Raw genomic sequence first — 24,136 nt, 5'->3', positions numbered from 1 at the left:
CTCCGGACTGGGGACCGTCGCTGGAGGCTCCGGACTGGGGACCGTCGCTGCAGTCTCCGGACTGGGGACCGTCGCTGCAGGCTCCGGACTGGGGACCGTCGCTGCAGTCTCCGGACTGGGGACCGTCGCTGCAGGCTCCGGACTGGGGACCGTCGCTGGAGGCTCCGGACTGGGGACCGTCGCTGCAGGCTCCGGAGGCCTGCACCGTAGCGTCCTTGCCATGGATCGCCACTACAGGCTCCGGGCCATGGATCATCACTGGAGGCTTCGTGCCATGGATTGTCACTGGAGGCTCCCGGCCATGGATTATCACTGGAGGATTCGTGCCATGGATCATCCTTAAAGGCTCCGGGCCATGGATCATCACTAGAGGCTTCTTGACATGGATCATCACTGGAGGCTTAGTGCCATGGATCATCACTGGAGTTTCCGGGCCATGGATCATCACTGGAAGCTTCGGGCCATGGATCAAGACAAAAACAAGAAAAAAACATTTTGACGTTGTCCAGCAGGTGACAGTATTCCTTTTTCCTTTTATGATTTGAGTTTTGTACCAGGCATGTTTTATCAAAAGCTTCCAAATATGATTTTTGGAGGCTTCGTGCCATGGATTATCATTGGAGGCTTCGTGCCATGGATTTTCACTGGAGGCTTCGTGCCATGGATCATCACTACAGGCTTCGTGCCATGGATCATCACTGGAGGCTTCAGACAATGGATTATCACTGGAGGCTCCGGGCCATGGATCATCACTGGAGGCTTCGGACCATGGATCATCACTAAGGCTTCTTACGTGGAGCCGGGACAGGTCTCACCGGACTGAGGAGACGTACTGGAAGCCTGGTGGAGACATGGTGCGCATCACCGCATAACACGGTGCCTGACTAGTCACACGCTCCCCACGGTAAGCACGGGGAGTTGGCTCACGTCTAAACCCTGTCTCCGCCAATCTCCCCGTGTGCTGCCCCCCCAAAAAATGGGGGGAGCTGCCTCTCGGGCTTCCGTGCTAGCCGTGACCCCTTGTAAAATTGCTGCCTCCGTCTGCTCCCATGGGAGACGATCCCTCCCAGCCAGGATCTCCTCCCACGTCCAGGATCCTTTCCCATTCAAAATGTCCTCCCACGTCCATTCCTCCTGACCACGCTGCTTGGTCTTTTTGTGGTGGGTAGGTCTGTCACGTCTCTCGTCAGAAGGCATGGACCGAAGCGCAGCGTGGTAAGTGTTCATGATAAATGTATTACTCAAAACACTCAAATAAAATAACAAAGAGTGAAAACCGAAACAGTCCTGTCAAGTATAGACACTAAACAGAAAATAACTACCCACAAAACCCAAACGAAAAAGGACAACTTATATATGATCCCCAATCAGAGACAACGATAGACAGCTGCCTCTGATTGGGAACCACACCAACATAAAAGTAAAGAAACTAGAATGTACTAGTACTACAGCCAGGGAAGGTGAGCATACCTCAGTAACTCATACTGTACTACATCCAGGGAAGGTGAGCATACCTCAGTAACTCATACTGTACTACATCCAGGGAAGGTGAGCATACCTCAGTAACTCATACTGTACTACATCCAGGGAAGGTGAGCATACCTCAGTAACTCATACTGTACTACATCCAGGGAAGGTGAGCATACCTCAGTAACTCATGCTGTACTACATCCAGGGAAGGTGAGCATACCTCAGTACTCATGCTGTACTACATCCAGGGAAGGTGAGCATACCTCAGTAACTCTGTGTGCACTCTGTGTTCCATGTCTTTGTCCAGGTAAATCCCTCCCCCTTGCTGTACTGTACCTCAGCTATAACTCAGAGAGGGATGTGTCAGCTTTGAATGAAACCTAATCCTTCTTCTCCTTCACTTGCACCCCTGGGGGCTTCGTTTGGCCTGCTCTCTCTCTCTCCCCCTCTCTCTCTCTCTTTCTCTCTGTATGGTGCTCAGGTGTGCTCTTACATGCTGAGACTCCATGTCATTACCGCTCTAGTCACAGTCAGGGTCTGGAGCAGGTAAGCGCTGATTCTGGAAGCGTACAGGGAAGACTGCTCATACTGTAAGTACTACTACTGTCTGAGTTATGATATGAGAAAGCTACTGTAACGTTGCACCGATCTTATGATACTGATCTGTAATAAGCTGTGAATGGGACATGCGTTTTGTTCTTGAATCATACCTCTTTTTATCAGATACTCTATTGGGAAATTGGCTTGAGGCAAATGTGGTGCAGTAGATCACTTATCAAATATAGGTATCCCATAGATCTCAGATATAGGTTTCATACTATTTTCCCCCGAATTGTTGGCAGTCTTTTGGTGTGATGTATTTGAGATAAGACGTCTTGTTCCACTGCCTCGTTGAGGGCTTTTGTGGGACATTCATTCGATTCACGCTGTTGGAGAAGATCATATGGAAAACCATCTTCTGTTTTCATGCAATTAGCGATCACATAATGCCGAGGAAATATGTACATACTTTGTTCTACAGTATACTGTCCATTAAAACCTACATTATTGCCAACAATCTTTTATATGTGATGTTAAATGACTGTTTGATGTGCATTCAGGCAATGTCAGCTACATTATGTTGGTTAGGTGGCTTTACGTTAAATGTTAGCGACTGTTTTCCACCTGAGATTGGAGTTACTGTATGGATTGGTTCCATGATGCAAGTCGAAGCATAGCCTAAGAGTAAATCCGCATACTTTCTCTTGAGGCCCATACATTCCCATTGAGGTTCATTCCTCCCTTGAGGGTTCACTTTTGCAGGGAACAGTGATATACGGCATTGTACATTCCAATGTAGTCCCTTGGGCGTATTATTTTGCTGCCATGCATTGAAAGTCTCCCATTGTGAATTGGCTATACGACCCACGATGTGAGAAAAGTAGCCCATACAATTAGGGAGACGGTCATATCAGTCACACCACCAACGGCATTTGCAGCCCAGCTAATATCACATCACCAGAAAGATCGGAATATTTACTGATGAAGCAAATGCCTTCTGTGGTATGTGTAAACTTGACTGTTGCAGCCACGTTGTGTTTACAATAAATTGCCTTAACATGTGGTGGTTTAGGATTATTAATTTGATCACTCTTCTGGTGTTGAGAATTTTCCTGCGCTGCAGCAAATGCAGATGATTTACATAAATTCACTGAAAACCAACACTAACACACAGTTTCATGTGTTAAACAGCATTGCACTTTGCATTTAGCCTACTTTTGTCCAGCTAATAGCCTAACCACCGATCAAGTAACCTTATGGACTAAACGTTCAAATCCTGTTGCTGCAGAATTATCTTGCTGTGACAATATACAGGTAACTGCCAAAATAAAGGGAACACCAAGATAAAGTGTCTTAGTAGGGCGTTGGACCACCACGAGCCAGAACAGCTTCAATGCACTTTGGCATAGATACAAGTGTCTGGGACTCTATTGGAGGATTGAGACACCATTCTTCCACGAGTAATTCCATCATTTGGTGTCTCTCATACTGTAGGTGTTCAATTGAGTTGAGATCTGGAGACAGAAATGGCCATTGCATGTGGTTTACATAATGTTTGTGCTCATCAAACCATTCAGTGACCACTCGTGTCCTGTGGATGGGGGCGTTGTCATCCTATATGGGCATAGCCATGATAGCCAAAATAATGGCCTGCCCAGCATGTCTGGACCTATTTATCAGCATGTTGGTGAAACCTTGATTTATCTGTGATAACGTGAATACCCTCACCTACTTGTACTGGTAGAAAGTCTCTGTTTAAAAAAAAAAAACTCATTTCAGCAGTTCATGTGTTGTTCAATGTCTGACCTATGACCAAGATCTGACTAATTACATTTTGACAGACCCTCTCCCTCCCTTCTCCTTGACAGTGATAACCACTTTGGCCTGGTTCACTGGACCCTTGTTCATTCTTGGACTAAAAAGCACCTCCATTAGAGCATCTCTATTGAGTGTTGCTTCTTTGTCAGGGAAAAGGCTTAATCTGGGTCCAAGTGAACTGAACATGGTGACTCTGTCTTCAAAGTCAAATCAACGTTTATTGGAAATGCTTATGTTTCTAGCTCCAACAGTGCAGTAATATCTAGGAAATATATTGTGTTTTCACACTCTGGGTTGTTTTCTACCACTCAGTAGGTCTGGCAGTCAACGACCTGCAGGATGGTTTCTCTGTTCCTGCTTGTGTGTAAGTCGCATGCACCTTCCTTTGGCACTATTTGAATTGATGACAGGCAAATCACATGTAGCAGAAAAGGGAAAAAACAGATCCTCAGAGCTATTTGTTTCAACAGGGGCGGGATTAAATTGTCTTGTTTTTGGCAGGAAGAATCTCTTTGCCATTATAGTCCATGAGTCCTCTTTTCCACAAGCGTGTGATCACTTGCTGCACACCGATGGAGAATATTTCCACTTGCTGGCACTTGCTTTCTCTAGCGGGAGACATTTTTATTTGCATATTTTCCCTAATATTCAAAATGGTGGATATCATTTCAGTCATGTATGGATGACTTTACTATTGTCAAGTAGAAATGTTAAGTGTTATAAAAAGTGACTTATGAAGTTGTATTATTTTAGTTTTTTAAATTCGTTTTTATTTCTGTTGAATAAAATATTTATTTTCGTAAAGGCCCCATCAAAGACTGCATGTCTTTAAAACAATTTGTAATTGACTTAAAATGTTTACTTAGAAAATGAAAAGAAGAACAACATCTGGCTTGTGTGTGATTACAGTGTCTGGATATAATCAACAGCACACAAGTCTTTAATAATGACCTGTAATGTTTACATAATGACAGCTTACACCTACTGTAATTATAGTCAAATCGTCTATCCTTTTGTCTGGTTCACTATTGCTGTTCATTTGTGAGCATAGGGTTTAAACCCTACCAAAACAAATAGCACAATAGCACAATACTCCATAATCTAGCTATTATAGTGCAGCCTTGATATCATACTTTTTCATTCGGAAATCCTGTCTTACATTTAGTGTTAATCTATAATCTATAAACAAACACGAAACAGGTTAAAGCAAAAGAAAAGGATAAGAACATGTTTACTTACTTGACACCTCTGACAGTTCAGTTTCTCTGTTCCAGTGCTGGTACCCGGGGCCCTCCTCCAGGAAGACTGTGATGTCAACTCTTGCCACCCCCAGCTGGGGGACCTGATGGTGGGCCGCGCTGCCCAGCTCTCCGCCTCCTCCACCTGTGGACGGAACGGGCCCCAGAACTACTGCATCCTCGGATACCTGGAGGTCAGGACTTAAACCTTGATAGGGGGGCTCTGTGGTGCGCCGTTCCTAAATACAAACTAGAGACGTGGTGTTGAAGGCAGTGTTGTCTGCATATTTTTACCTGTCTCTCTGTACACAGTAGTAATGTCCTAACAGAGATGTTCCACAAACGCAGACAGACAGATTGACAAACGCGTGCAGGTACTATAGCTGTGATCCCACTCAAAAAGACATCAGCCTTGCCAGTACCAGGGTTGAGGAGTAACTGATTACATGTAACCTGATTACAAAAAAACTAACGTTCATCAGTGAATTTACCAGCAAAAAATACGGTAATCAGATTACAGATACTTTACAAAACTAGATGATTACTTATTTGATTACTTTTATAAATTCAAAAAGGATGTTTGCGAGAAAAAATAAATACATTGACGCCTTAGTTTTCTCTATGAAATTTTGCTCAGCATTGAAAAAGTTTGCAAGTGTAAGTGCAAGTTTATTTCACCTGAGTGAGTCTGACCACAAGTCAGCGACCGCTATGATGACACACCAAATACGTTTGATGGATCCTTTTTTGTCTTCTAATGCCTCTTAAGGGAAAAAATAATCCAAAAGTAACTGTCAGATTTTGAAAAAACGTGGTAACTAGTAACTGTAACTGATTACATTTAGAAAGTAACATACCCAAACCTGGTCAGTATTATCTACAGAATTTCAACAGGCTTTAAGGCCAGACGTTGAAGGTTAGAATAGTATATAAAGTGTTGTTTTAGAAACAACTCTCTTCATTTGATTGACAGGCCTGTGCCTCGCCCTTAAAATGCCTCATACTGCAGACGTGTCTTGATCTGCTACATTTATAGGTCATTACCTGTCTTTTCCCTGAACATGCTCTGGGACTAATTTTTCTGCTCTCGCTATGATGATTGCGTGTATAGTCCTCTTGCTTCAATTTTCCCTTCAATTTTCTGTCTTTTTCACTCTGCCTTTCTCCCTCACTTTCTGTCTCTCCTTCTACTTATCCTTTTCTCTCTCAGCTCTCCCCCCTGTTCTCCCTTGACAGGGTGATAGGTATGTGGGGTGTGTTCCTCTTTTGCATGTCATTTTCTAGTTCATTTTGGTTATTTTATTTGATTCATTTTCTTATTAGTTAGTCAGAACAGATGCATGACAAATGTTGTTCTCTAACTACCGATTGACAGTTGTGAACAACAGTAGTCTTAAGATGCCCTCTGGTTCATACCTTGTCTGACTGAGTTGATTTAATGCGATTATTCCAGTGTTTGTGAATCCTTGTCCTCACACGCCTACCATCGCAAGGAAGTTCCATACACTTTTGTATGATTTGTGGTCTTATGGCTTTATAAGTTACGTTTGTTCGTAAAATACTGCCTCCTTTTTTTTGGGAGGGGGGTGGGGCAGTTAAGAACTAATTTTCGAACAAAAACTGCAACTTAATCGCTCACTCAGTTATTGGAGTTGTTGCCATGACAAACCAATTAGATGTGTAAAACCACTCTTTTATTTTGAGTAACAAAATGGAAAATGTCCCTTTTTGTCTCTCTCAGGATGAGCAGAAGTGTTTCAAATGTGACTCCAGGCAGCCCTACAACCTCTACAACAACCACAACAGCCACCAGATTGAGAACGTCATCACCACCTTTGGCCCTGAGCGCAAGATGAAGTGGTGGCAGTCTGAGAACGGTGGGTCTCGCTCCAGATGTTGTTTGTATGATAGCCAGGCCTGGGTCAAAAAACATAATGTTACTTACGTGAAAGTATTTGGGGTGAGCTTTAGCCTGAGTACCGACAGGGCGAACTACATCACTTGAAAGTACAGTATTTGACGCATGTATTTAATCCAAGTCGGATCATATCAAGAGGTGAGCAAGAATTCTCCAACACCTTAAGAATGGCTCGGCCAGAGCTTACTATACGATGACAGCTACGGGAAATCCCTTTTTAGGGACTTTTGGACTACACCTGATACAAAAGACCTTGTCCTTGACACAAGTAAATATATTCTTACAACATTCACTGATACCACTATCCATCCATAACTGTAGGGGTTCATCAAGTCAGTATCCGGCTGGATCTGGAGACTCTGTTCCAGTTCAGCCATCTTGTCCTCACTTTCAAGGTATCTAACACCCCTTGTCTAAGACCTCTCACAGCCAAACCATAACACAGTGTTCCTAACCATTTTCGCTCTGTCTGCACTGCCACTTCCTGTGGTGTGCTAATATTTCCTTTTGTTTACCTTGAAGAGTTTCCGTCCTGCCGCCATGCTGGTGGAGAGGTCCAAAGACTACGGGTACAGTTGGAAGGTGTTCCGTTACTTTGCCGAGGACTGTGCCTCCCACTTCCCTGGGGTCTCACAAGGGCCGGCTGACAGCACCGATGACGTCGTCTGTGACAGCAGATACTCCGCCTCAGAGCCATCTACTGACGGAGAGGTGAGATACACAAACACACACGCGTTCACATTTTGGTCATTTAGCAGACACTTCTCTAGAGTGGCTTACACACACACACACACACACATGTAAAACGCAATAACCAAACTTATCTGTGATTCCATTGCAGGTGGTGTTGAAGGCTCTAGATCCAAGCTTTGACATAGAGAACCCATATGCTCCCCATATTCAAGGTTAGACACAGCTCCCATACATTTCATTGCATTATTACCATCGGTGGAACAATGTAGAATTATACATATATTTTAAAAATAAAAACACACACACTTTCACCCATTTGAAATGTTCTCCCCTTCAGAGCAGATCACCTTGACCAACCTGCGGGTCAACTTCACCCATCTGTTCACCCTGGGTGACACCCTACTGGGGCGGAAGAAGAGGAACCCTCAGGAGAAGTACTACTATGCCCTGTACGAAATGGTGGTGCGCGGCAGCTGCTTCTGTAATGGCCATGCCAGCATGTGTATGCCCGTGGATGGCACCAGGGGTGACGTCTTAAATGAGCCTGGCGTGGTGAGAATGGCGCAGAAAGGGAATGTAGCAGTTGTACTGTATCCATAATGGCCACATTGAATCCTGAACGGGTTATTTTTCTTCTTTTTTGGGGGGTTTCTTCGAGTATTGTTTACCGCCGTATGTCTCTGATCTTGCTCTCTTAGATTCACGGGCGCTGTGTATGCCAACACAACACTGTGGGCACAAACTGTGAGAGATGCCAGGACTTTTACAACGATGTCCCCTGGAGGCCGGCCGGCCAATCTGACCCACATGTCTGCAGAAGTAATGCACTTTTAATGGCCTATTTACTATTTGACTAGTGTTTATGCATGAATTGACTGGAATTCAAACCCGAGATGCTTATGTGGAAAATAGTATAATTGGGAGTGTATTACATTGTATAAGTATTAAATTGGTGTTTGTTTCTTCACTTAGGGTGTAACTGTCACGGTCATTCGGAGACGTGTCACTTCGACATAGACCAGTACCAGGCCAGTGGAGGGGTCAGCGGGGGGGTGTGTGACGGCTGCCGACACGACCGCATGGGTCCCCAGTGTGAACGCTGCCGACCCTATCTCTATCAGGACCCCCAGCTCTCCATGGAAGACCCTCGGGGCTGTATCTGTAAGTCAGCTTCTAGCAGGTTTAGATCTAGATTGGGCTTTTGGTCTAGGCAAATAATCTGCCAATGATTTATATGAAGTTGTCCCTGTAAGTCTTGTACTACTCCCATGAAGTGCAGTCAATAGACGTTTGCATTGATGTCATCCTATATGAAGCTGTGCATCGATGACGTCATTCAATCTCTCTCCATCTTGTTCTAACGGTGGATCTCATTGGCTCCCTCTGCTCCAGCATGTGACTGTGACCTGACGGGGTCCCTGGATAACGGCCTGTGTGACCCCGTGTCGGGCCGCTGCGTGTGTAAGGAGAATGTGGCGGGGGACAGGTGTGATCGCTGTAAATTTGGCTTCTACGGGTTCAGTCAGGAGGACCCCACTGGCTGCCAGAGTAAGAATCTTTACCAAGAGCCAGATCTGCTTGACTCATTCTATATCTATGGTGGCCTCCCTGTGGTTCATCCCCTCTCTCTGATTGGTCCTCTGTGTTTAGGGTGCAGGTGTAACTTCCTGGGTAGTGTCCTGACCCCCTACCCATGTGACCAGGTGACAGGCCAGTGTGTATGTCAACGCTTCGCCATGGGACCCCTGTGTGACCAATGTCTGGTAGGACCATGTGTCCATGACAACCAGTGTTGTAGCGATGGAGTTGTTTCTTTCTGCCACATTTATTTTGATTTAGCTCTCACCAATAACTTACTGCCACCAACGACCTGATTGATCTCTCTCACTCTCTCTCGCTCTTGCTGTCTCGCTCTCTCTCTCTAGCCAGGTTACTGGGGTCTGGGGAACACTGTACACACCTGCTCACCTTGTGATTGTGACCATGGAGGAGCCTACAGCAGCACGTGTGTAAAACATCATTGTACAGTACATAATGACTTCTTAAAGTGGCTGTCCAGTGAAAATCTCACAATTTCACTGATATTTTAATTCATTATAGGTCATATTTGTATATATACACTACCGTTCAAAAGTTTGGGGACACTTAGAAATGTGCTTGTTCTTGAAAGAAAAGCACATTTTTTGTCCATTAAAATAAAATGAAATTGATCAGAAATACAGCGTAGACATTGTTAATGTTGTGAATGACTTTTGTAGCTGGAAACGGCTGATTTTTAATGGAATATCTACATACAGTGGGGCAAAAATGTATTTAGTCAGCCACCAATTGTGCAAGTTCTCCCACTGAAAGAGATGACAGAGGCCTGTAATTTTCATCATAGGCACACTTCAACTATGACAGACAAAATGAGGGAAAAAAATCCAGAAAATCACAATGTAGGATTTTTAATGAATTTATTTGCAAATTATGGTGGAAAATAAGTATTTGGTCAATAACAAAAGTTTATCTCAATACTTTGTTATATACCCTTTGTTGGCAATGACAGAGGTCAAACGTTTTCTGTAAGTCTTCACAAGGTTTTCACACACTGTTGCTGGTATTTTGGCCCATTCCTCCATGCAGATCTCCTCTAGAGCAGTGATGTTTTGGGGCTGTTGCTGGGCAACACAGACTTTCAACTCCCTCCAAAGATTTTCTATGGGGTTGAGATCTGGAGACTGGCTAGTCCACTCCAGGACCTTGAAATGCCTCCGTTGCCCGGGCGGTGTGTTTGGGATCATTGTCATGCTGAAAGACCCAGCCACGTTTCATCTTCAATGCCCTTGCTGATGGAAGGAGGTTTTCACTCAAAATCTCATGATACATGGCCCCATTCATTCTTTCCTTTACACGGATCAGTCGTCCTGGTCCCTTTGCAGAAAAACAGCCCCAAAGCATGTTTCCACCCCCATGCTTCACAGTAGGTATGGTGTTCTTTGGATGCAACTCAGCATTCTTTGTCCTCCAAACACGACAAGTTGAGTTTTTACCGAAAAGTTATATTTTGGTTTCATCTGACCATATGTCATTCTCCCAATCTTCTTCTGGATCATCCAAATGCTCTCCAGCAAACTTCAGACGGGCCTGGACATGTACTAGCTTAAGCGGTGGGACACGTCTGGCACTGCAGGATTTGAGTCCCTGGCGGCGTAGTGCGTTACTGATGGTAGGCTTTGTTACTTTGGTCCCAGCTTTCTGCAGGTCATTCACTAGGTCCCCCGTGTGGTTCTGGGATTTTTGCTCACCGGTCATTTTGACCCCACGAGGTGAGAAATGTCTTCCATTTCTTAATAATTGCTCGTACAGTTGATTTCTTCAAACCAAGCTACTTACCTATTGCAGATTCAGTCTTCCCAGCCTGGTACAGGTCTACAATTTTGTTTCTGGTGTCCTTTGACAGCTCTTTGGTCTTGGCCATAGTGGAGTTTGGAGTGTGACTGTTTGAGGTTGTGGACAGGTGTCTTTTATACTGATAACAAGTTCAAACAGGTGCCATTAATACAGGTAACGAGTGGAGGACAGAGGAGCCTCTTAATGAAGAAGTTACAGGTCTGTGAGAGCCAGAAATCTTGCATGTTTGTAGGCGACCAAGTACTTATTTTCTACCATAATTTGCAAATAAATTCATTAAAAATCCTACAATGTGATTTTCTGGATTTTTTTTCTCATTTTGTCTAGTACATTAGTGTCTAGTTTGAGAAACAGATCCCTCACAAGTCCTCAACTGGCAGTTTCATTAAATAGTACCCGCAAAACACCAGTCTCAATGTCAACGGTGAAGAGGCGACTCCGGGATGCTGGCCTTCAAAGACAAGGACATTTATCAGTGACCCCAAACTTTTGAACGGTAGTGTATATATTTTTAAGTCTTGGACGGAGCTGAAAGATGGAGAAGAGTGTGCTGAAATAGCAGTGGGCCAGATTTGAACCCATGCTGCAGCAGTACATGTGCACTGGAAGCAGCTGCCTAGACCACTAGAATACCTAGGCCACACTAGACCTTTACTTCACTTAACTGACATTAACACCTGTTTTTTTTCAGTGAGGTGAAACACTCCTCATCAATCCCATCTGTCCTACTCAATACATTTCTATGTAAACATTCTGAACGTTTCACCTCTGAAACAGAATACACCCCAGGCTAAGCATGTTCTGTCTTGCTCCCTTGTCCAACCTGATTGGCTGTATCTCCCTGTCTGTTATGTCCACAGGTGCTCTTCATTGGACGGCCAGTGTCAGTGCCTGCCAAACATGGTGGGCCGGAGCTGTGGTGATCCTGCCCCGGGACATTTCCTGGCTGCTCTAGACTACTACCTGTACGAGGCAGAGAACGCTGCCCCACTGGAGGGAAAAAGCTCCTCCCCTCTGGTAAGGCCTGAGTATGACATTTGACCTCCAGCATTGTGGCAAATGGCTGTGGATGGAAAGCTTCAGTGTCAAACTTTTGATATTGGATTTTGGCAGCAATTCAAAAACACTAAGTTGATGTCTGTGTGTGTTCCTCCCCAAGTTGAAACCCACAGACCTGCCTGTGTGTGAGGAATACTACAGACAGCAGGGCTATGACATCAAATATCAAAATGGCCGCTTGGTCCTGACCAGGAGAAGCAAAAGACAAGCCAGGAGGAGAAGACAGGGACAGGTACTAGCAATGGCTCAATACCTTACTTACACAGTACTGGCGCAGTACTAATTAGTAACTAACACTGGGTTTCTTTCCATCAGAGGTCCATTCCCCTGGAACCAGGCTCAGCCCTCCAGATTGTGCCCCGGGAGAGGACACCAGATGTACCAATCACTTGGACCGGCCCAGGATTCGTGCGGGTCCTGGATGGTGCTGGGCTTAGGTTCACTGTGGACAACCTCCCAGCGTCCCTCGACTACCATCTAGTCATCCGCTATGAACCAGAGGTGAGGGCAACGATAGCAACTAAAAACAAATCTGAAACCATGGAAACACGCTGTAAGTGTTGATGTGTGTTCGTGTGAAATCATTTCTGTGTGAGTTTGAGCTTGTATTTATTGTGCCCTCAAAGTTGGACACTGTGCTTACTTTGGTCTCTGAAGTCGCCAGATGACTGGATGGCCTCTGTGAGCATTGTTCCATTATTGGCTAGTGACGGAGGTTGTCCCACTAGCCCGAAAGGGGAGAAAACTCTCACCATACCTGGGGCTGCCAGGTAAAAGACAACTGCACTCATTAACATAGTATATCACCAATATCAACCTGAGATCACACCCGAGGTGAATTGTGCAGTATTTACCCCTAAGTCTGATAACATTATGATTGTGTGTTTGTCCCCAGGGTTGCCATTTTGGATACGCCTGTGTGTCTGAACGAGGGAAGAAGATATTATGTGGACATCACTTTTAGGAAGCAGCCCAACTCTAACCCTCAGTCCAGCTCACATACCCTCGTCGACTCAGTGAGAATACCATCACCTTATCATTTCTATCATAATATCATTTGTCATGGGAGATGTAGTCTTCTGAGGTACCCCGATTAAACCCATGAACTTCCTGTTTCTAGATGGGTCTGATCCCTAAGATGGAGTCTGTGCAGGACTTCTGTTCGCAGAGTGAGCTGGACTCGTTCAGAAGATTCCGCTGTTTTGAGTTGGCTGCTGAGCAGGAGACCCTGCCCGATGTGTGTTCTGGCCTCATTGGAAGCCTGTCGGCTCGCATACACAACGGTGCCATGCGTGAGTAAAGCCTGGCCTACACTAAACAACATCTCCACGCTATCACAGTGTACACTGTGGGTATATATTCATTCTGGCAACAGAAAACAGCACTTGTTTTCAGCTAGCGCTGAGCCCTGAGCGAAGGTAAGAGACTTTAATGCCATTACCTGTGTCTCCAGTTTGCAGGTGTAACATCCAGGGTTCTCATGGCCCCTACTGCAGTAAATTCGGAGGGCTCTGTGAGTGCAAGGCCAACGTGGTTGGCCGCTGCTGTGACTCCTGCGCCCCCCTGAACTTTGGCTTCGGACCCAACGGCTGTGCACGTATGTCACCATGACAACGGCTTCCTATGGTTACATTCTATGGTTACATACCATAATATATATATATATATATAAATACTTGTGTCATGCACTAAACTTCCCGACTTCAACCGCATCTTCATTTATCCATTATCCAAGTATGTAAAATGAAGTGCTAGGGAGTATAGAGGCCATGCCACATATGTGTGTGTTTGAAAAGATGCTGTGAGGTCTTTGTTGTGTTTTGATTGTGACCAAACCTTTTCCTGAATAAGAGAAGATATTCTCTCTCTCTCCATCCCACCTCCCCTCCTCCAGCATGTGAGTGTGACCGTCGCGGTGCAGTGGCGGAGCTGTGTGACCAGGTCAGAGGTCAGTGTCCGTGTCGTATGGAGGTGGGCGGGCGACGCTGTGATCGTTGCCTGTCTGGGTACTACGGCTTCCCACTGTGTCGGCCATGTAAGTGCAACGGCCTGGCTGAACTGTGTGACCAGGACACTGGAGCCTGCCTGGACTGCAGGGAGCACTCCACCGGATACAATTGTGAGAGGTGAAGGCTCTTTCATTCGTTTATTCATTTCCATATTAGAATCAACCCATATCTATAGCCTGGTTCCATATCTACGTGTGCCGACTCCTCTGATTATCATTCTTTCTACAGTCACATATCTGCCAGTGTGCAGTGCACACAGTGTCAATCAGACTGAACAATGAATGTTGTGTGTTTGGTTGCTCCAGCTGTGTGGAGGGTTACTTTGGTGACCCAGTCTCCAGGGAGCCCTGTAAGCCTTGTCTGTGTCCTGACACTCAGTCCAGTGGACGGTTCTTTGCCAGCACCTGCAACAAGGACCCAGAGTCTGGTAGCCTGACTTGTGACTGCCTGGCTGGACACACAGGTGTGTTTGTGTGTTTCTGCATGTGCACTCTTTTCAACATTTGATGAAAGCTACGGGCTAGTTTGACTGCTCAATACTGACCTTTAAACCACGTTTCCCTCCCCGCCCACATTCCATTCAGGTCTCCGCTGCGATGCCTGCTCCGCTGGTTTCTACGGCGACCTGACCGCGCCGGGCGGCGGTGGCTGCGACGAGTGTCTCTGTAACAACAACATCGACCCTGCTGACAGTGACGCGTGTGACAGTGTGACGGGCGAGTGTTTGCGTTGCCTGCACAACACCCAGGGACCCCGCTGTCAGAGCTGTAAGCCTGGCTACTATGGAGACGCACTGGCCCAGAACTGCAAAGGTATAGCAGGGACACACAGTATCAAAATCGTCATCAAATCCCAGGCTGTTTGGATATGATATGTCGCTATTTATGTGTGTTTTACTGTCTTTATGATTGTTTGCGTGTTCCCCAGAGTGCTCCTGTGACCGACAGGGGACGGATGTGACCCAGTGCCCTCTGGGCAGCCCGTGCTTCTGTGACCCGCTGACGGGTCAGTGCCCGTGTCGGGCAGGCGCGGTGGGCACGCTGTGTGACGAGTGTGCCACCGGCTTCTGGAACATTCAGGGAGAGTCCGGGTGCCAACCGTGCCAATGTGACCCTGCTAACTCCTTCAATAACCACTGTGACAAGGCATGGCCTCTATACTCCCTCACACTTCATTTTACATACTTGGATAATAATTAAATAAAGATGCGGTTGAAGTCGGGAAGTTTAGTGTATGACACAAGTAATTTTTCCAAAAATTGTTTACAGACAGATTATTTCACTTATAATTTCACAATTCCAGTGGGTCAGAGGTTTACGTACACTAAGTTGACTGTGCCTTTAAACAGCTTGGAAAATTCAATGCTACCAAATACTAATTGAGTGTATGTAAACTTCTGACATATTATTCTGACATTTCACATTCTTAAAATAAAGTGGTGATCCTAACTGACCTAAGACAGGAAACTTTTACTCTGATTAAATGTCAGGAATTGTGAAAAACTGAGTTTAAATGTATTTGGCTAAGGTGTATGTAAACTTCCGACTTCAACTGTATACAGTCAGGTCCAAAATGATTGACAACCTTGTTAAAAACCTCTTTGGGCTGCAATCCCGTTAACGGGATGATATGACAACAGCCAGTGAAAGTGCAGGGCGCCAAATTCAAAACAGCAGAAATCTCATAATTACAATTCCTCAAACATACAGTGCCTTGCGAAAGTATTCGGCCCCCTTGAACTTTGCGATCTTTTGCCACATTTCAGGCTTCAAACATAAAGATATAAAACTGTATTTTTTTGTGAAGAATCAACAACAAGTTGGACACAATCATGAAGTGGAATGACATTTATTGGATATTTCAAACTTTTTTAACAAATCAAAAACTGAAATATTGGGCGTGCAAAATTATTCAGCCCCTTTACTTTCAGTGCAGCAAACTCTCCAGAAGTTCAGTGAGGATCTCTGAATGATCCAATGTTGACCTAAATGACTAATGATGATAAATACAATCCACCTGTGTGTAATCAAGTCTCCGTATAAATGCACCTGCACTGTGATAGTCTCAGAGGTCCGTTAAAAGCGCAGAGAGCATCATGAAGAACAAGGAACACACCAGGCAGGTCCGAGATACTGTTGTGAAGAAGTTTAAAGCCAGATTTGGATACAAAAAGATTTCCCAAGCTTTAAACATCCCAAGGAGCACTGTGCAAGCGAAAATATTGAAATAGAAGGAGTATCAGACCACTGCAAATCTACCAAGACCTGGCCGTCCCTCTAAACTTTCAGCTCATACAAGAAGAAGACTGATCAGAGATGCAGCCAAGATGCCCATGATCACTCTGGATGAACCCCAGAGATCTACAGCTGAGGTGGGAGACTCTGTCCATAGGACAATAATCAGTCATATATTGCACAAATCTGGCCATTATGGAAGAGTGGCAAGAAGAAAGCAATTTCTTAAAGATATCCATAAAAAGTGTTGTTTAAAGTTTGCCACAAGCCACCTGGGAGACACACCAAACATGTGGAAGAAGGTGCTCTGGTCAGATGAAACCAAAATTGAACTTTTTGGCAACAATGCAAATTGTTATGTTTGGTGTAAAAGCAACACAGCTCATCACCCTGACCACACCATCTCCACTGTCAAACATGGTGGCGGCAGCATCATGGTTTGGGCCTGCTTTTCTTCAGCAGGGACAGGGAAGATGGTTAAAATTGATGGGAAGATGGATGGAGCCAAATACAGGACCATTCTGGAAGAAAACCTGATGGAGTCTGCAAAAGACCTGAGACTGGAACAGAGATTTGTCTTCCAACAAGACAATGATCCAAAACATAAAGCAAAATCTACAATGGAATGGTTCAAAAATAAACATATCCAGGTGTTAGAATGGCCAAGTCCAGACCTGAATCCAATTGAGAATCTGTGGAAAGAACTGAAAACTGCTGTTCACAAATGCTCTCCATCCAACCTCACTGAGCTCGAGCTGTTTTGCAAGGAGGAATGGGAAAAAATGTCAGTCTCTCGATGTGCAAAACTGATAGAGACATACCCCAAGCGACTTACAGCTATAATCGCAGCAAAAGGTGGCGCTACAAAGTATTAACTTAAGGGGGCTGAATAATTTTGCACGCCCAATTTTTCAGTTTTTGATTTGTTAAAAAAGTTTGAAATATCCAATAAATGTCATTCCACTTCATGATTGTGTCCCACTTGTTGTTGATTCTTCACAAAAAAATAAAATGTTATATCTTTATGTTTGAAGCCTGAAATGTGTGAATACTTTCGCAAGGCACTGTACATGTATCTTATACCATTTTAAAGGTAATCTTGTTGTTAATCCCACCACAGTGTCCGATTTCAAATATGCTTTTCAGCGAAAGCACCACAAACGATTATGTTAGGTCACCATCAAGCCACAGAATAAACACAGCCATTTTTCCAGCCAAAGAGAAGAGTCACAAAAAGCACAAATAGAGATAAAATTAATCACTAACCTTTGATGATCTTCATCAGATGACACTCATAGGACTTCATGTTCCACAATACATGTATGTTTTGTTTGATAAAGTTCATATTTATATCCAAAAATCTGAGTTTACATTGGCGCTCACGTTCACTAGTTCCAAAAACATCCAGTGATGTTGCATAGCCACATCGATTCAACAGAAATATTCATCATAAATGTAGATGATAATACAAGTTATACACATGGAATTATAGATTTTCCTCTCCTTAATGCAAACTTTACGGAAAACGCAAACCATGCAATAATCTGAGACGGCGCTAAGAAATATAATACAATTAGCCGCCATTTTGGAGTCAACATAAACCAGAAATTACATGATAAATATTCCCTTACCTTTGATGATCTTCATCAGAATCCACTCCCAGGAATCCCAGGTCCACAATAAATGCTTGATTTGTTTGGTACACCTATCCAAACGCTGGTGCTGGTCGACCATTTCTTTGGACAAAAACATTGAAAACTTATATTACAGGTCGAAGAAACATTTCAAACTAAGTACAGAATCAATCATTAGGCTGTTTTTTTATCATAAATCTTCAATAAAGTTCCAACCGGAGAATTGCTAGGTGTCTTGAGGAGGAACGGAGCACAGGAAGATATCATGTGCTATGCGTGTGACCAGGAAATGGCTCTCCGGCAGTAAGCTGACTCATTCCCCTCTTATTCAGTCCCACAACACAGTAGAAGCCTCATTCAAGTTTCTATAGACAGCTGACATATAGTGGAAGCCATAGGAAGTGAATCTTCATCCATATCCTAATGTGATTTCAATAGGGAATGGGTTGAAAATATACCAACCTCAGATTTCTCACTTCCTGTTTGGATTTCTTCTCAGGTTTTTGCCTGTCATATGAGTTCTGTTATACACACAGACATCATTCAAACAGTTTTAGAAACTTCAGAGTATTTTCTATCCAATACTAATAATAATATGCATATATTAGCAACTGAGACTGAGGAGCAGGCCGTTTACTCTGGGCACCTCTCATCCAAGCTACTCAATAGTGCCCCTGCAGCCATAAGAAGTTAAAGATGAGCAAAAAAAGACTGTATAAAATAATAGTGCAGATACTGAGCTATATTGTATGCTCCACATATTTTGGGAAAATTATATTTTATAGTATACTAATACAATTGCTCGAAGTAAGATTTTGTAAAAAAATATATATATTTTGTTCAAAAATACGATTTTCCTGTGTTTTATATACACGGTAGAAAACATTACGAACACCTTCCTAATATTGAGTTGCACCACCTTTTGCCCTCAGAACAGCCCCAATTCATTGGGTCAAGGACTCTACAAGGTTGTGTCAAGTTGGCTGGATGTCCTTTGGATGGTGGACCATTCTTGAAACACACGGGAAACTGTTGAGCGACTGTTGATACCTACTACCATACCCCGTTCAAAGACATTTAAATCTTTTGTCTGGCCTAAATGGCACACACACAATCCAATTCTCAATTGTCTCAAGGCTTATAAATCCTTCTTTTACCTGTCTCCGCCCTTTCATCTACCCTGATTTGAAGTGGATTTAACAAGTGGCATCAATAATGGGATCAGTGTCCAATAAAATAATAATAATAAAATGTAGCATACAATATAGCTCAGAATTTGTGTTATTGATTTTATACAGTATTCTTAGCTCATCTTTATTTATTTATTTATTTTTTATTTCACTTTTATTTAACCAGGTAGGCAAGTTGAGAACAAGTTCTCATTTACAATTGCGACCTGGCCAAGATAAAGCAAAGCAGTTCGACACATACAACGACACAGAGTTACACATGGAGCAAAACAAACATATAGTCAATAATACAGTATAAACAAGTCTATATACGATGTGAGCAAATGAGGTGAGATAAGGGAGGTAAAGGCAAAAAAAGGCCATGGTGGCAAAGTAAATACAATATAGCAAGTAAAACACTGGAATGGTAGATTTGCAATGGAAGAATGTGCAAAGTAGAAATAAAAATAATGGGGTGCAAAGGAGCAAAATAAATAAAATACAGTAGGGAAAGAGGTAGTTGTTTGGGCTAAAATATAGGTGGGCTATGTACAGGTGCAGTAATCTGTGAGCTGCTCTGACAGTTAGTGCTTAAAGCTAGTGAGGGAGATAAGTGTTTCCAGTTTCAGTGCTTTTTGTAGTTCGTTCCAGTCATTGGCAGCAGAGAACTGGAAGGAGAGGTGGCCAAAGAAAGAATTGGTTTTGGGGGTGACTAGAGACATATACCTGCTGGAGCGTGTGCTACAGGTGGGAGATGCTATGGTGACCAGCAAGCTGAGATAAGGGGGGACTTTACCTAGCAGGGTCTTGTAGATGACATGGAGCCAGTGGGTTTGGCGACAAGTATGAAGCGAGGGCCAGCCAACGAGAGCGTACAGGTCGCAATGGTGGCTAGTATATGGGGCTTTATCAAGGTTGCCAGTAATTATGGACCTGATGTTCTATACTATTCTATGTCAAAGCATGGTACAATGAGATATGTATTTGTCCAAACTATATAAGTCTTCATATTTGACTCTTTAGGTGACTGGTCATTGCCAGTGTCGTACTGAGTTTGGAGGAAGACAGTGTGATGAGTGTGGGGAAAATCACTTTGGGAACCCTGACCTGCAGTGTGTTTGTAAGTTGTGGCCAAAAGTGATTATTGATAAATGGCTAAGTATTGGGTCTTTTAGATTCTAGCACCACAAAGAGAGACAATAGTGTTTCACCGTAAAATAATAATGATTGACACTTATCCCTTCCCTCCTCATCACGTCTGCGTAGCCTGCGATTGTAACATGGAGGGTACCGACCGCCCCGCCTGCAACCCATTGACGGGTGAGTGTCTGTGTCGCGTTGGTGTGATGGGCATCTTCTGTGATGAGTGTGCCCCTGGGTATGACCAAGTCTTCCCTGCCTGCCTCCCGTGCCACCCCTGTGCCGTCCTGTGGGCGGACAACGTCACCGACGTCCACCGGGCCGCCCAGAGGATGCGCACCTTCATCCCTCCCCACGGCGAACAGCTGGAGCCTGGACACAGTCGTCAGATGCAACGAATGCTGGAGATGCACTCCAAGCTGGACTATCTGGGGAACCTGACAGGGAGATCTCTACCTCGGGTGAAAGACGTGGAGAAGCTGTGTGTCATAATCTCGTATGTAAACAGCATTTCTGAATATTGAGCCATGAGGTGAAATGATTTACACTGTACGTTTAGCAGTAATCTTGGAGCTGTACACATTTTTCTTCCTCACAGGAAGCTCAAAGACTCCATAGACCCCAACGCCATTTTCGTGGACTCATCATCTCTTCTGAACACTGAGATCGACAACATCCACCACGAGTTCAAGATGCTGTTGGATAACTTAAGGAACAAAATCGGCGAGGCTCCAACACTAGATCTAAAAGAAATGCAGGGTACATAGGGCCATATTGTTTACAAAATAAAATGGAATTCACTGTCACTTCACTGTGTGTAGAGAGCAACTCTATATAATGTAATGTGATCAAATGTAAAGGGTTTCTGATTTGTGTGGACTTTTATTTTGATGCTGATCCAGAGGCCCTGGAGAAGATCCGGAAGCAGCATGCAGACTTCATGGCTGATGAGAAGAAGGTGAAGGAGGCCGAGAGGGCCCTGGAGAACTCCATGGACACACGGCAGGAAATCAAAGACCATCTGTCCAGCTGCAACATCTTGGGAGATATGGAGGGGCTGGAGAAGAAGGTCAAGGCTCTGAGTGTGGCCAAACTCAACAAAAACGTGAGTGTCCCTTATTGTAGTGCTTGCACTGCATGCATCAATAGAGTGATGCGTTAGCGTGAATGGCAGTCTGTTTCAATTGTTGCCAGCACCATTTTGGTAGTCAGGATATTAACCATGTTACACTCTTTGTCTCCTCCTAGATCTGTGGAGGCCCAGGTGATGAGGAATGCTCCAAATCAGCGTGTGGGGGTGCGCTGTGTCGAGACTTCCTGGGACAGAGAGAATGTGGGGGTCCTACGTGCAAGGGCAGCTTCCCTGTGAGCCACAATGCCACAAAAACAGCTGAGCAAGTAGAGAATGACCTTATCGACCTGCTCCAAAAACTAAAGGACTCCAAGATCAAGGCATGTTCCCAAATACTTATTTCTGCTTTAAAATGGAAAAATATATATTTAATACAGAATAGTATATGACACAAGTCTCAATCTCTCCTGTTCAGATCAATGAGGCCAAACAGATGACCCAAGGCACTCATGAGCAGGCAGAGGAGCTACAGAAGAAGATCACTGACAGCAAGGAGAAGTTTAAGAGGGAGAAGAATGACACCAAGGACCTCATCAATAGGGTCAAAGACTACCTCACAGGTCAGTGTGATTGTTGGCTGGATATAAGCTTGAACTTTCCATGTAAAGATCCCTTAAAAATGTGATTTGTTGACTTGACTTGTGTGGCCGACTTCTCTGCTAACAGATGAGATGGTGGCGCCAGAGGACATAGAGAATTTGGTCAGGGTTGTTCTGGCCATCCAGCTGCCGGGCTCTCCGGACGACATCCGCTCCATGATCCAGAACATCCGGGGCGTGCTGACCAACTTCATTGAGTTCAAGGAGGATCTGAAAAAACTGAAGGACCAAACCAAGACAGCCCAGGACCTGCTGGAGAAAGCTCAGGCTATCAGGTTAGCCAGTACCATGTTTTTTATATGCGTAACTGTCACATTGTACAAACCTGCAGGCTAAATGACCATATTTGTACCACGGTTGTCAATTCATTAGGGACAGAACCAGGGGTATTGATGTTACGGATCTCAAGAAAACCATGACGGACACTGAGAATACACAGGACAAGGTCAAGCAAGACCTGGAGAAGGCTAAGGAAAGCAATGGCGTGGCGGACAAGATGATTAAAGAGGTCATTCTCTCTTAACACCTTCCGACTCTCTCTTGCGCTCTCTCTCTCTCTCTCTCTCTCTCTCTCTCTGTCTCTGTCCCTCTACCCATTCCTGCTGGTGCGTATTTGTATTAGTCTAAACATCCATCAGACTCTTTCTCATAACTTGATCTATTTGTCATGGCCCCCAGATTGAGAAGAAACTGAAGAACATAGAGACTAACTTGAACTCTACTAGAACTCCAGAGATGCTGGAGGAGATTGAGGTTCTGAAGAGCAAGACCGAGATGAACAGAGAGCAGGCGGAGCAGGCCAAAGCTGATGCAGATGCAGCCATAGGTGCCACTACTGACGCAGAGAAGGTACGTTGTCTCCACTTGATAACCACTACTCACTTACCACTTTGATGCGACGTTGTGATACTGTGAGTATAATGCTAAATAGGTATGGGTTTTTGTTTTCCTCTGACTTATTTGCCAGGGGCTTGACAAGGTGACTGCGCTGTTTGATAGGCTAAAGACGGGAAACACAAACCAGACCAATAATGAAGCGGCCAACGAACGCCTGAAGAACATTACTGTGGAGGCAGAGAAAGTCGCAAAAGACATCCAAGATAAAATTCAGCAAATTGACGGTAAGTCTCAGGACTTTAAAACAGAGCTATCCAACTCCTATCCCGGAGAGCCACGAGGTGTGCTGGCTTTTGTTCCACACCAGCAGTAACACACCTGTTTCAAAGAATTGACTAATCATGGCCTTCATTTTCTCTTTGTTGCTTCAGACTTGGAGAAAAAGATCCAAGACTTCATCAGAAACAAAGAGGACAAGGCCAAGGAGGTTGCCATGTTGCTGGAGATGGTAGAAGCCCTCCAAAAGGAGATTGCTGCGCGTGTGGATGGTTACATTAACTGTACCTCCTAACACCCCCAAGGTGGATCAAGAGATGATTCAGGGTCACAGACATCTGGACCGCTGCGCCACAAAAGGCCCTGCATCTCAGTGCAAGAGGTGTCACTACAGTACCTGGTTCGAATCCAGGCTGCATCACATCCGGCCATGATTGGGAGTCCCATAGGGCGGCGCACAATTGGCCCAGCGTCGTCCGGGTTTGCCCGGGATAGGCCATCATTGTAAATAAGAACTTGTTCTTAACTGACTTGCCTAGTTAAATAAAGGTTAAATAAAATAAAATAAAAAGCTCTTGAGTTTTGCGGCTGAATTTGAGAGTGTAGTTCTCCTAACGCTCCACAGGGAGGCATTTGGTGATCATGAAACTGACAGTTGAGAGAGAAGGCTCTTGTGTGCTCGTTCTTTACTTTATCTTGTAAAATGCATTATTATTTTACCAACTTAACCTACTTATCTGCTTACATGGTCTAATGTGAAAAAAGGAGGAAAGCTTTCTTGTTAACCTTTTTCAGGTTATTCTACCTCTACTCTGCATCTACATTATTTCCAATCATTTTCCAGTTTCTACCCTGGTCTTTGATGGAAGTAGACCTCTTTGTAAGATTTGACAGGTGTTTTTTGAACTTGTTATTGGCCTGAAACAATGTTGCCCCCAGCCTGGCTTAGGATGTGATGAGATTTAACACACTCTCAG

General features: G+C 44.3%; 1 protein-coding gene across 3 annotated transcripts; it reads left to right on the top strand.

The window, feature by feature from the left end:
* The first annotated feature begins 1,846 nt into the window (after nucleotides 1-1,846).
* Nucleotides 1,847-23,730, top strand: lamb4 (laminin, beta 4). Of its 3 annotated transcripts, none has more exons than XM_064951370.1 (35): nucleotides 1,847-2,060; nucleotides 4,144-4,192; nucleotides 5,103-5,260; nucleotides 6,808-6,943; nucleotides 7,306-7,379; nucleotides 7,507-7,695; nucleotides 7,826-7,889; nucleotides 8,015-8,229; nucleotides 8,376-8,496; nucleotides 8,650-8,838; nucleotides 9,070-9,225; nucleotides 9,328-9,440; nucleotides 9,603-9,682; nucleotides 11,931-12,087; nucleotides 12,230-12,361; nucleotides 12,445-12,630; nucleotides 12,787-12,899; nucleotides 13,025-13,145; nucleotides 13,250-13,421; nucleotides 13,583-13,726; nucleotides 14,024-14,255; nucleotides 14,444-14,601; nucleotides 14,723-14,950; nucleotides 15,066-15,283; nucleotides 20,199-20,295; nucleotides 20,442-20,811; nucleotides 20,914-21,074; nucleotides 21,218-21,420; nucleotides 21,564-21,767; nucleotides 21,863-22,007; nucleotides 22,114-22,321; nucleotides 22,419-22,554; nucleotides 22,725-22,895; nucleotides 23,014-23,167; nucleotides 23,315-23,730. In XM_064951370.1, exons 2-35 carry the CDS (start codon nucleotides 4,168-4,170, stop codon nucleotides 23,452-23,454), a joined length of 5,370 nt encoding a protein of 1,789 aa, XP_064807442.1. In that variant the 5' UTR covers nucleotides 1,847-2,060; nucleotides 4,144-4,167; the 3' UTR covers nucleotides 23,455-23,730. The 3 variants fall into 3 exon arrangements, with proteins under 3 accessions (XP_064807442.1, XP_064807440.1, XP_064807443.1); XM_064951368.1 differs by having other exon boundaries at nucleotides 4,141-4,192; XM_064951371.1 differs by lacking the exons at nucleotides 1,847-2,060; nucleotides 4,144-4,192; nucleotides 5,103-5,260 and adding an exon at nucleotides 6,147-6,310.
* The last annotated feature ends 406 nt before the right edge of the window (nucleotides 23,731-24,136 follow it).

Source organism: Oncorhynchus masou, chromosome 31, assembly GCF_036934945.1.
Source record: "Oncorhynchus masou masou isolate Uvic2021 chromosome 31, UVic_Omas_1.1, whole genome shotgun sequence".
NCBI classification, from domain to species: domain Eukaryota; kingdom Metazoa; phylum Chordata; class Actinopteri; order Salmoniformes; family Salmonidae; genus Oncorhynchus; species Oncorhynchus masou.
Note: the sequence above shows the minus strand (reverse complement) of the source record. Positions and strands in the feature narration are given on the sequence as shown.